This window comes from Athene noctua, chromosome 1, assembly GCF_965140245.1.
Source record: "Athene noctua chromosome 1, bAthNoc1.hap1.1, whole genome shotgun sequence".
Taxonomy (NCBI): domain Eukaryota; kingdom Metazoa; phylum Chordata; class Aves; order Strigiformes; family Strigidae; genus Athene; species Athene noctua.
Genome location: NC_134037.1, coordinates 13818950 through 13831224, shown reverse-complemented (window position 1 = coordinate 13831224; position 12275 = coordinate 13818950). Strand labels below are relative to the sequence as shown.

At 34.9% G+C, this 12275-nt stretch overlaps 1 protein-coding gene across 2 annotated transcripts in view; it reads right to left on the bottom strand.

The window, feature by feature from the left end:
* Window positions 1-578: 578 nt before the first annotated feature.
* The window catches only part of SMC6 (structural maintenance of chromosomes 6), a 39783-nt gene continuing 28086 nt past the window's right edge, over window positions 579-12275 (bottom strand). For both annotated transcript variants that reach the window (XM_074895597.1, XM_074895598.1), the window contains exons 22-28: window positions 11152-11289; window positions 10265-10410; window positions 9448-9573; window positions 8005-8110; window positions 6600-6752; window positions 4700-4797; window positions 579-3711 (exon numbers count right to left, since the gene is read on the bottom strand). In XM_074895597.1, coding sequence (XP_074751698.1) covers window positions 3603-3711; window positions 4700-4797; window positions 6600-6752; window positions 8005-8110; window positions 9448-9573; window positions 10265-10410; window positions 11152-11289 — 876 coding nt within the window. In that variant the 3' untranslated portion in view covers window positions 579-3602. The remainder of the gene's footprint in view (window positions 3712-4699; window positions 4798-6599; window positions 6753-8004; window positions 8111-9447; window positions 9574-10264; window positions 10411-11151; window positions 11290-12275) is intronic.

Here is a 12275-nt window from a genome sequence, read left to right as displayed (position 1 = left end):
GAGCTTTTTAAGCTAGCTGGAAGTCAAATACAGTTTATTTGCTTGGCCTAAACACCTGGTCTTCTAATGTTTTTCCCTCCTTAAGTAAGAGTCTTTTCTCTTATCACATGACATTATGTTAAACCTGGGGTAGTTTAAACAGACATGTTTTTAAAAATCATTACTGATAAATTAACCATAAAATATGATGATTGAGAAGGGATAGTGAAGAGAGCCACCTTCCTCCTCAATTCTGTGTGCATCGATCAAGTTTATACTGTGGCAAGTACAAGTTCTACATAACCCTGGGAAAGGATCAAGAACTAGCAGAGTGCCAAAACTGCACATAAAAATCTTCCCTACACCACATTTCCCAGTTGCTTTAAACAGTTGGTTGCTTGAAGGATTATCCAAAAAAAAGTCTGAACATCTTACAATTGCATGTTTGATCTTTCTTCTTTACCTTACAAAGAAAGATGGTACTCTTTAATAGCTAAAAATCAAACAATAAAACAACACAAACCAAATTATTCGCTGTATTTTCAAATCTAAAAAGTAAAGCTCATCTTAAAACTGAGGGGAAAAAAGCCAAAAAGCAATAAAAACCAGTTGTACACATTTTGCTAACAAATGTGAGGGGAACACAGAATCCATCAGTTGTTGCCACAACCACAGCCATCCTCTCATATTTAAGTTTCTTCATATTCCAAAGAGCAAAATGCAGAAATTTCAACGTTTAATACCACAATTTTTACTTAGACTGCACAGATATAGTCTTAGCAAATTAGAAAGTGGTATACTTTGTATGTTTGGCAGTAACTTAAAACACATTCTGAAAAAGTTGCATACTTCTGAGAATGACATATATGTCCATTGCTTCCACTTAGGCTAAAATTGCTAGATGTAGAAAGGATGTTTAATATTCCTGGGAATTTATGCCTCTCTGGTTTACATATACTTAGTAGAGAAGCAGTACCTCATTCTACATTTCCCTGCACCTCGAATTTTTGTAGCTGGACAGGCTCCATTTACTTTAATGCATCATTAAGCAACCACATTGCCATCCAAAATGGCCAACTCAAACACAGCCACAAACCAACATCAGCACTGCATTCTCTATCTAGGTAGCTGGTATAGTAAACTCTGTATTTAAAGTACCAAGAATAAGATGGTTTTGAGACCCTAGTAGGATCACTGCAAAAATAAGTGCATCCAAGCAAGTGCTTCAGTAATTGTTTATTCAGTATTATTCCTCTACCATGAAAACAGTTACTTACAATAATTATACAGGCACACATTTCCATCAAGTACAGTGGTAGATTAAATACAATACGTTGATTTGAACCAAAGACCAAAATTGTTGCCAACAGCTCCAATATTTCAAGTAAGTCTATAGAAAACCTGGGAGAAAGTTGAAGTGTTAGCTCAGTAGGTATGTGATAATTTTCCTTGGGCTCTTTTCTCCACACGATTCACTACAGAAGTACTGATGAGGATAAATGCTTTTTCTCTCTCTTGCCTCTGCACTCTTTTATTTTTTGAATGCTGAAGGAAATCAGGAGGAACTAACTATGCCATTCTATCATTCCATACTGTAAAAGGATCTGAAACATAGTTTATAGTTTCATCATAAAATCAAGTCAAATTAAACACATGGGTCACGACTATGTAATAATATCAAGGACTCCCAATACAAACGAACCAGGCTTGAGTTTGACAGGTTTTGCCAAGTATGCACTTGGTATGGTTCCCCTCCACCCCACCCCCCCCCATTATTTTCACATAATCATGAAGTTGTAAATATCTTTCATACTGATTACATCAAATCACAGGATTATGGAATCGTTTTGTTTGATAGGGACCTCCAGAGGTCTCTTGTCCAACTACCTGCTTGAAGGAGGTACAACAGTTTATTCAGACTGTGACAAGCCTCCAAGCACACAGATTCTACAGCCTGTCAGGACAACATGCTCAACTGCGTCACATCTTCATCATGAACAGTCCTCCCCTCCCGGTTTATCCAGCCAGAACCTCCCCACTTCAGTCTATAACTGCTGTCTGTCTGTCTGCTGCTACACATTTCAACAAAAAGCCCGGCCCTGTTTTTGTAAGTAATCTCCTCAAGGCTGCTGCTATGAGTCTGTTGGCCCATTACCACGGGCTTTAAAATGTAAATATCTGAAGCATTTAAAAGACTTAATTCCTACAGTTAGAATGCACTAGAACTGCAAATAGCTTTCTCAGTGTATTTTCCTTCAATTCTTATCTAGCTTCCGTATTTTAGAGATACCTACAAGTTCAATACATCCTTGAATAAAAACGTAACATTAAAGAACACAATATACCGTGCAGCAGCTAAAGCCAAAATTGGCTACAAAGTCAAGTTAAAACTTACACTGCAGTGAGGTTTTACTGAGGAATTTTTATTTGGTAAGTAACTGCAGAACTGTTTTCTGAATAGTCTCAATGGCTTTTGTATCCCCATAAGATTTAAAAAAAAAAAAAAAAAGGTACATCTAATGGCTGAGCTCTAAGTGATTATTTCTGAAGAGCTCCCAACAATTTCATGTTCCTGAAAAAAGGAGAACAGAAGAGAAAAAAGTAGTCTGGGCAGTTTGAAAAATCTGGTTCTTCTTATCCCCAGTAGATGCTTACATTATTTAACTAAAGCAAGTTTATTTTAACGGCTCTGGTACAGTCCCAGGGGAGCATGGGAGGGGAGACGGGCAGGGACAGAGACACCCAACAAAATGCAGGCCTACAATGCTGTAGAGAAGTTGCCATACCATTTCCCATAATTCCTATGATATTTCATTCCTCTATATTGGAAGGTCTTCTATCACTTCAGTTTATTAGAATATAATGAGTATCTGCAGACTGAGTCTATACCTGCAAACTCAGACTGTGCAAGAACTTAAGTTTATTGGAAATAAGAATCTAAATTTATAAAGCCACATTTTGCCAGGTTTTGTAAGCTCACATCCAGAAAAATTTAAACTCTTCCCCTATAAACTCTTTAGGAAGAAATAAACACTTTTTTACTGCCCAGAGAATATATTGCAAATAAATTTTTCACTTCTCTAATTATGAAAGTATATACTAATTAATACTAATAACTCCATGTTCAGCTGCTGTGGTTCCACTGGAAAAAAATTAAACACGTTTTACTGCATGTATTAATTAGCACGTGTTTAAGAAATAAAGCAGAGATAGAAGAAACCAACATTTTTAACTTGACAATGATTTTAAGTGTGCAGAGACACTGAAACATTACCACAAGTATCAGTTCTCACTGTTTATTAAAATATTACTCCATAGTTATATAAAATATATTTAATCTTTCCCAGAACAAAAAAAAAGAGCAACTGATAAAAAAATTCTACAAGTTGGTAGTTAAAAATATCAACTGAACATTCAGGATTTTCTCGTTTCAAAACTGTGCTTATTCTTGGTCTGTACACACACAGTAATTCTTTTTAAAAAAATAATTAAAAAATACAGGAACCTCTTCCTCAGAGTATCTAACAAAAGATCCTCTTATTCAGCATCAGGAAGTAATAACTTTACACACATCATTATGTACTTTATCTTCAATAGTATGCCATATTCATACACAGAGATACTTATTCATCTTCATCTTTGTTATTCCTATTTTGGAAATTCAATGTTCTTTGGCCTCTTTCAGGGTCTTGCATTCGGAGGATTCGAATATGGGAACCCGTAGGCAAACAACTAAAAATAAAGTATGCATCATTTAAACAGTGCTTCTTCTCCACAAATTTTAGTATTTCTATTTGATTCACACTTAAAAATGAGCAAAGTTACTAAACATGTTATTTATACAGGCTTCTCCACCAATTACCCTAAATGTACCTTTTCTGAAGGTGACTGCTGTTAAATGTTTGCTGAACATGCAACATGTAACAAAATATAACAAAACGAAACTGCACTTGAATTATTAAACTTTTAAACAGAAAATTCCTATGTTTATTGAATACACTTTCAGAAATTCCCCACAAAGCACTTCCACTTAAGTAACAACAGAATACCATTATTCTACTTTTTCTAGATTTTAGTAAGGGAAGACAATTAAGAATAAATCAACTTCATTTTGAAGACTGCTTAATTATCCTCTGCACGCTTCACTAATTACACCTGGCTAATAGAGAGAAGAGCTGGCTGCCAAAGGTTAGACAGTGACTGTCCCCTTAAGCTGGCCATGGCTTTACCAGGGACTTATATGGAGGTTTTTTAAAGAATTTTGGGCTACTAGATCAAAAAAAGAAAACTGGGAGTTATCAATTTCTAGATCAATGATATTAAAAAAATAAAGTACAAGCATCTTGAAAGTACTGTAGTATTAACAGGAAAAATGGAAAAAATGCAGTGTCTTCTGTTAATTTTGGGAGGGGAGGGATACACAGGGCTAAAAGTTACCAGGAGCCTAGTTTACACAATAAGACATTTCAAAAGGCTGTTCTACTTAAGACAAACTGATTCAAGTCCCACTGAACTACCATATAAAGAGACATTATGTAAGAAAGAGTGAAAAACCCATTAAATTCCCAGAACCCTCAGCAATGAACTGCTTAGTTGCTGATATTCTACAGTTACAAATAGCAAAATTTCTTTCTCCTCATATTTACTTTTTTCAAGTTAAAACTCCTTGCAATAGAACCTCCTTGTAATTCTACCAGGAAATAAAACATGACAGTATTACCTCATACTTTGTGGGGTGAGCAGAATGAACTGTCGATGATGCTGAGAGTCAGCCACCTTAAAAATCATATCCATTGCAATTCTTCTGTTAACCATGTCCTAAAGACAAAAGATTTATCAGGTAGCAATACTGACCATATACTTCATTGGTCTATTATTGTACAAATTAGGAAAAGTGCTTATAAATAAATTAATTAGAAAGTATCTTTATAGAAAAACCTACCAGGATTAATTCTTATACAGTAAAGCTTAGCTAAAGAAAAGGCTAATAAAAACTAGAGAAACATTGGGGTTAAATTCTAAGAGCTACAAATTACAGTCTGGGAAATTCTTAAAGTCTACCTTTTAGTATACATGGACAACAGAAAGATTCTATGGGAACAATCACACTCCTACTCACAAAGTTTTTCTATCAGTTTTGACATACACGTAGTACTTCTTACTTTATTGGTATGCTGAAATGAACTGTATTTTAGTAATGTTTCCTACAAAATTCAGCCTCAAAATTATCTGAAAGGATTTAAGGGCTGCATGAAACCTAAGATATTATGTAACTTGCTTTTATTATGATTATTCTTGTTATTAATATTACTATTTTGAACACAACCTTATGCATTAGGCTTACTGAAGAAGATGTGTAACTGGAAGCTATTGTTAGCAGGGGTTAAACAAAGCTCTGCTTCTACACATTGTTGCACACAAAACAGCATCTCCCTTGCAACCATGCTGATGGGGTCCTCTTGTGGTTGGTCTCCAGGATTACACCAAAAGTAACACAACTTGGAGACAGTAAGGTTCCAAGACAAATTGTGTGGAATTTTTTATGGAAGAGATGACATGAAAATTCTCTGCAGGGACTAAGGTTCTGAGTATCCAACTCTCTTCTGGACTGATGGATAAACTTCTGCACAACTAACTTGTTAAAGTGGACCTAAGCTTTGGCAGTCATCTGAAAAATGACTGCTTGACCACCTTAGATTCATACTTTCCTTTTTGAAATTCTTTATATACAAAGCATATTATCTTTTTTCCCCCCCTAAGTCTGTGAATCCCAGTAAAAAAATCACTGATGGGGGAAGAGACACTGAAAGAAAAATTAAATAATCCAGTATCAACTATTTGTTTCACAGAACGAATTATTTTCTCAAACCATACCACACTGCATATAAGGAGGAAATAAAATACAATATATAAAAAAAATTGGTTATTCGCCTATCTAGGCAAGCTGTACACAATGATGATGTTTATCAGTTTCAGCTGACATTAGTTCATAATTATGTTCATTATTCTGCATTTTTGGAAAGATGCTACTAGGTGAAGTATAAAGCAAATTTCTGAGTAGCAACAGGGAACTCAATTGCTACATGTGCTCTGAAAAAAACACATTGATATTAAAATGTAGAAGCCAAAGCACATGCTAATCCCAGAACTGCCATAGCAATATGCAGAGGCAACCTGTGACAAACACAATAACAACTGCGTGTTGAACTAGTAAGTTGTATTTTATGATTTTTGTGCTGAACTAAGGTTTAAGCATGTAAAGAAAAGGCTAATAAAAGCTAGAAAAACATTAGGGTTAAATTCTAAAAGCTACAAATTACAGTCTGGGAAATTCTTAAAGTCTACTTTTTAAAGAGATGCAAAATAACAAGAGATGCTTATAGTGCTGGGTACCAACTTCAGAAACAGAATAAGCTTCAAAAGTCACTAAGCAAAGCGAACACAATCCTTAACAAGTTTTGTTTTGGGGGATTTGATTTTTGGTTTTGTGGGGTTTTACTTATTATTATTTACAGTTAACTACAGTGTTTTAAAATCTAACCAAGTACAAATAACAGCCCAACTATTTCAATCATTTATACAAATCAGAACATCAAATGTAGCTTAAATTTAAACTATACCATGTAGACATCAAATTCATCCAAGCATCTGAAAGGAGATTCAGTAATGGACCACAGAGAAAGAATGAAACAAACTGTTGAGAAGGAACGTTCACCTCCTGACAAGGATCTCACATCATTATGGTCAGCTTTGTCTTCTTCACGAGGCTGAACCTTGAAATAAAAATATTAGAGCAATTTTTAAACCTGAGATGAAGACTTACTAACAGAATCGTAATTTTAATGGCAAACACATTATACATGGACAGAGATCACTTGAGAACAATTTTATGCACTTCACTGCCACTGCCATTCTGGAATGGGATGGCTCCTAACACATTTCTAGGATTCACTGCAACTTTCTCCATCACAGTAAAATACATTGAACAGATTGAATGTCTCTGCCAGTGTCTTCTTATTCAACCCTCAGTTTTAACAGCGATTAAACAATGCTTAATAAATACCAACAAGTGTAGTTATATTACAGTAAAATCCAATGGTTACCAGCTACAACAAAGAACCAGGTAATCGATTTACAGCAAGAGTTTAAAGGAGGAACAGTTTCTTTAACAGAATATGTGAAACATTGTGAACAGTCCTTCAGTTCCATCGATTATGATGACACCTTGTGGCACTCCACCTTTAATCTTAAACTTTTCTTGTCCCTTTTATTACGTTAACAAGCTAAGCAGGAAAATAAGAATTATTTCAGAGTGGGGTATTTTGGTGGGTTTTTTTGGGTGAGAGCTGTTTTCTTTTTTCAATTTACCTTCCTTAACTATAAATCTCTTCCAAGAGAAACATGAAACATCAGCTATTAAAAAAAAGGTATTCTGGTCATGACTTGACATTTTATGGACTGAGTTTGAGTTCTTCAGATCAGTTCTTCAGTCCTGTTTAATTAGGACTGTGTCAACATGTATTTATGTTGTCACATTTTTCCCCTCAATTCATAAGACTGAAGTCTCCCACAGAAACAAAAGTAAATACCCCCATGACTAAACTTTTTGGGAGGTATGTTAAAAGATACACAGAAAAAACATAATATTAATGCTTTCAGCCATTGGAAGTTGTTTAAATAACAACTAGAGCCATTATACAATCACACAAATAAAGGCAAGCTTCCTATGAATGAAACTGGAACAAGTAACTTTGAAAGACTTACTAGGATGACTCACTAGAGAATTCTTATCCTCAGGATAAGATGACAGTCCAAACTTATTCTACGTAATCTAACAACCTGCCCATATAAGACGGCAATATGGTTTTTGTTCTTGCTTGTTTTCAACATCCTACAATTTAGCACATCACATTTTAGAGAAGGGAGAACAATTTCTTCTATCCTTAGCAATGTATGTTCTAGTAAGCTAATATTGAAAAAATTCATTACATATTATAATAATTGAAGTAATATAAAATAACTTACTGTTATTGAAAGTGTCTCATTCTTGTGATCAAAAAGTATTTTTCCAGAGCAAGCTCGAATACGTAATAAATGGTCAAAGTAGAGTTTGCATCGTAAAGAAAGGAGCCTTAAATCAGTTAAATCAAACAAATATTAGGTCAGGAAGTTTTAAAAAACATGAAAAAGTGACAAGTTTTTTATCAACAGTTCCACACCATAATCTTAACTATTAAGCCCTGCTCCATTAATAACATTTTCCCAAATGAATTACACTCTCGAGCAAATCCAGATGTACAGACTTTGTATTTTCTAGAAGTCTGTTTCAACAGACTGAAAGCTTTTGACACCATTCTTCCACAACTTCAATAGAAAATGACCATATTCCACTTCTTTCCTATGAAGTATTAGGACTGCACAGTAAGGATAGTAAAGAATTTGTGGACTCTGCTAGACTCCATGAATTAAACAGTGTTGATTACTCCCCCCTCCCACCCCAGTTCTACCATATAATTCCCCAACATGCAATACATCACAGTTCCTTCAAGAAAGAACTATCATTCTTTAAGATATCTCCAAGTGGGATTCATACTCAAATTTAGGCACTAGAAAAAAAAATTCAGTTTGACATATATAGGCACCATAAGGCAAGCACCAGATTCTGCAGGTAAATCTTACCCACAACTATTTCTATACTTCCACCTGCAAAGGTTGGGATTCTCATGATTGTTACTATTTGTCAAGATCATACTGTCACTCCCACCAAATCCCAGATCAAAAGTAGGAAAAGCAGAGCCTACACTGATATCCCTCAATTTCTGCTGAAGGGAATGGTAAATAATAAAGGACTGCACAGGAAAACAGACCATCAGTCCTTTCGAAGGGAGGCCACCACAACACCCTCATCGATACGTATACGATACTAAGGGACTGAAGCAAGAAATCACAGGTGCATTCCCGATATGGACACTCCAAGAGAAAAGCTGTCAAATGGCAGAATCTAAATAAAGATCTGGAAATGTTTTCAACACAGGGCAGAGAAAAAGTGGTTTGCCCACAAGAAAATTATATGAGCACAGAACCACTAATCATACTCAATGAAAATGAGTGACAGTCCAGATGATGTTGCTGATACTTTACTGACCAAAACCAGCACTGAAACACTGGAACAAGACTGCCTTGGATTAAGCCAGCATAGCTGAGGCCTTCAGTGTGAATCAAAATGCAGCATCCACTGATCACATTCTTTTTTTTTCAGCTGTCAGTCCAGGCCACCCCTAAACTGTCAGGCATGACAGTATTGTATCTGGGAGCAAGATTAGGTTAGAAAGATTGCTATGAATACTGCCTTAAAGGTGTCTCATTCTCATGGGTCTACTCTATAATTTTCACCCTGGAATATGGGCACATACTTACATCTACATGTTCATTTATCTGAAACCTGAAATTACAGTAAAATTAACTCACCTCAAGAACTGCCGATATATTTTGAACCTCTGTGTCATTATTTCTTCCAGCAGCCTAATAAATTTCTTTAAATTCTTTACTTTACTGTTTGCATCCTCATATCTTTCCTTTGCATCATGAAATTGCCTGTTTTAATTAACAGAAAGTCTAGGATAAGCATGTATAAAACCAAGTTGCTGTTGTAAATGCTGAAAGTCAATTTAATAATCAAAACATTTAAATAAAAACCATCTTGTGAGGTTCTATGTTAAAGCTAAAAACACTTGAGTGGTCAAATGAAAAAAAAAACACAAAAGAAAAGTGGTCAAAACCTAAATTTTACTTCTATTTTTAATTCTTTTAAAGGAAACTTTTACACCAAGGAGAATGAATGGCTGGACTCCCCATGCTCAAGACTATGAGTGGTGAGTGATTAGTTGAAATACACTGCAGACAAAACCTTAAGTAATTGCCTAACTTCTGCATTAGTTATTCAAACCAGAAGTATGCTTAATGCTCTCTGCATCACAGAACAACAAAGCTAAGCTCGCATCATGTAGTCATAATTGGGATACTTCTAAACACTAAGCAAGTATCTGGTTATTGGTAACTTCACATATGTAGTGCAGGCACTGTCTAAATCCCTAGAGAATAGTTCAACACTCCTAAACCTATTCAGTACTGGTTGACTGATCAATCAGCGTTGCATGCTTCCATACCTTCGTACATGGTTTAAGTACTAAAAACATACATAAACACATTGTAAGTCAATAAGAAATTTATTTCCCCCATCTTTTCCATTTTACCCAAACTACTTTAGATGTTGAAGATGACTTACTGTACAATTTCTTCTCTGTTTCCATGGCGATCATTTTCTGAATTTATCCTTTCTCTCAAGCGATTCATTTCTGCATCAAGACTCTTAACAGTTCTGCTGACCTCTATGCGCTCCGAGTAGATTTGCCTAGCTTGTGCGGTTTTTTCCTAAAGTAATGTTTGAAACTCAATTGTTACATTTTAAAAGAAAAATCTGTTTAGTCTTCACAACAAATACTTTGTGCTATGGAAAAACAAGGTCTCCAAGCAAAAGCAATGTTTTTGTATCATTCTTCGTGTACTTACCACAGCAGACCTAGCTTATCATGAACAATGTTACTAACAACATTTATAGGTAGGTAGTTATTTCAGTGCTAAGAACTTTATCTGAGATGTTTAATATGTTCACAGTTATTTAGCTAATACAGATAAATAAGGAACCAAATTCACCACATTTAAATAGGACAGCCTTCCAAAAGTCTTTGTGGATGTTATTTCAGAGTTTGTTAATAATGCTTGATTAGGTAAGTTTTCAAAAGATCAGTTACAAGGACAAAACTAGCATTCAAAAAACAAAAGAGTTATTATTCAATTTAACTTAAAACACAAATTTTAAGTTTACGTGATTTTAATCTTTTCATTGCAAAATACAGAAGAAATAGTCCCAGATGGATAACCCCAAACTTAACTGTCAAGACAGTGCTCTGCCAGACAAAAAGGGGCCTTGATTCATTTATACAAAGTTACTTTTACTTGATTTAGACAGCCAGCTTAAGACACAGCTGAGAGAATACTCAGTGTAGCTGTGTATTAATATGGTCTGTATGTTGCACAAGTGGCATGATTTATTAAATATTAGAAGGATCATGACCATCTGACTCCAATACAGAAAAAAAAAACCATACCTACCTCTAATTCTTTTTCTTTGGCAGCTAGTAATTCTTTATGTTTCTTTATGCAAGCCAGGTGTTCTTTCTGTTTCTCTTCATAGTGCTGAAAACGACGTTTACTGTTTTCCACTTCTGAGTCAGCTTGGTTTAATTCATCCTGTTTGGAATAAGTCAAGATGTGAGCTGTTTGGGGTAGATTCCTAAGCATCTCTCTAATGCTCACTGACTTATCACAGGTTAATTATGTTGTTTTTAACACTAATTTATTTTGCTTTCACTAAGACTACTCCTTCTGAAGTCCAGGAGCTTTAACAGCAACTTATCAAAAAAGTCTATATTAAATTCTGACGAGAACATAATAAATACTTGCAATGTTTTTAGGAATCATATCTTGAGGGGATGTTTTAAGCTTAGGATTTTTTTTTATTTTTTTTTTCCATTCTCCTAACCCTCCAAAAACTACTTTTTTTTTTTACATATTCTAGTCAGAACTTCTGATGCCTGTGTGACATTAGCCAGAACTGCATTTCTGTGTGAAAATTCAGTGTCTTGCTATATCTATATGATCACCAGCCATCACCAAAAATAATGGATGCTCTCACCTTTTTCTAATCTTGCCCTAAAGCCACAACTTGCCACATCAACATTTCATTAAACAACTGTAGAACACATAATATATCTAAAATCCTTTCAGAAATTTAAGTTTCTCCCTACTGTGTTTAGTATTCTTAATAACCAGAAATAATGTTCTAATAATCTGAATAAATCTATTCTCTTTCCTTACACAGTTCTGTCTAAACAGAACATATCTTTAAAATTTCCATATTAGATACATTATAGCTAACTTATTTATCAGTTGTTTTCCTTAACTGTTTCCTTCCTCTTTTTGTTTGCTCCTGCCTTTTTAATTTGGTCTGGCTACATAGCAATATACAATTTAAGTGAGGCATAAATGAGATGAGATTCCTATAGTGATCTTTCTAATTTTTCCCTCATTCCATCCTTCTACAAGTAGACATCCTTCTACTGTAAACATGCTGGACTCTCTATTTCCCATTTTCAAACCATTCACTCTTCCTGGCAACATGAGACTGCCTTCCATTTGCCTGTATCAAATTTTGCACATCATCACTCTGCTGTTTA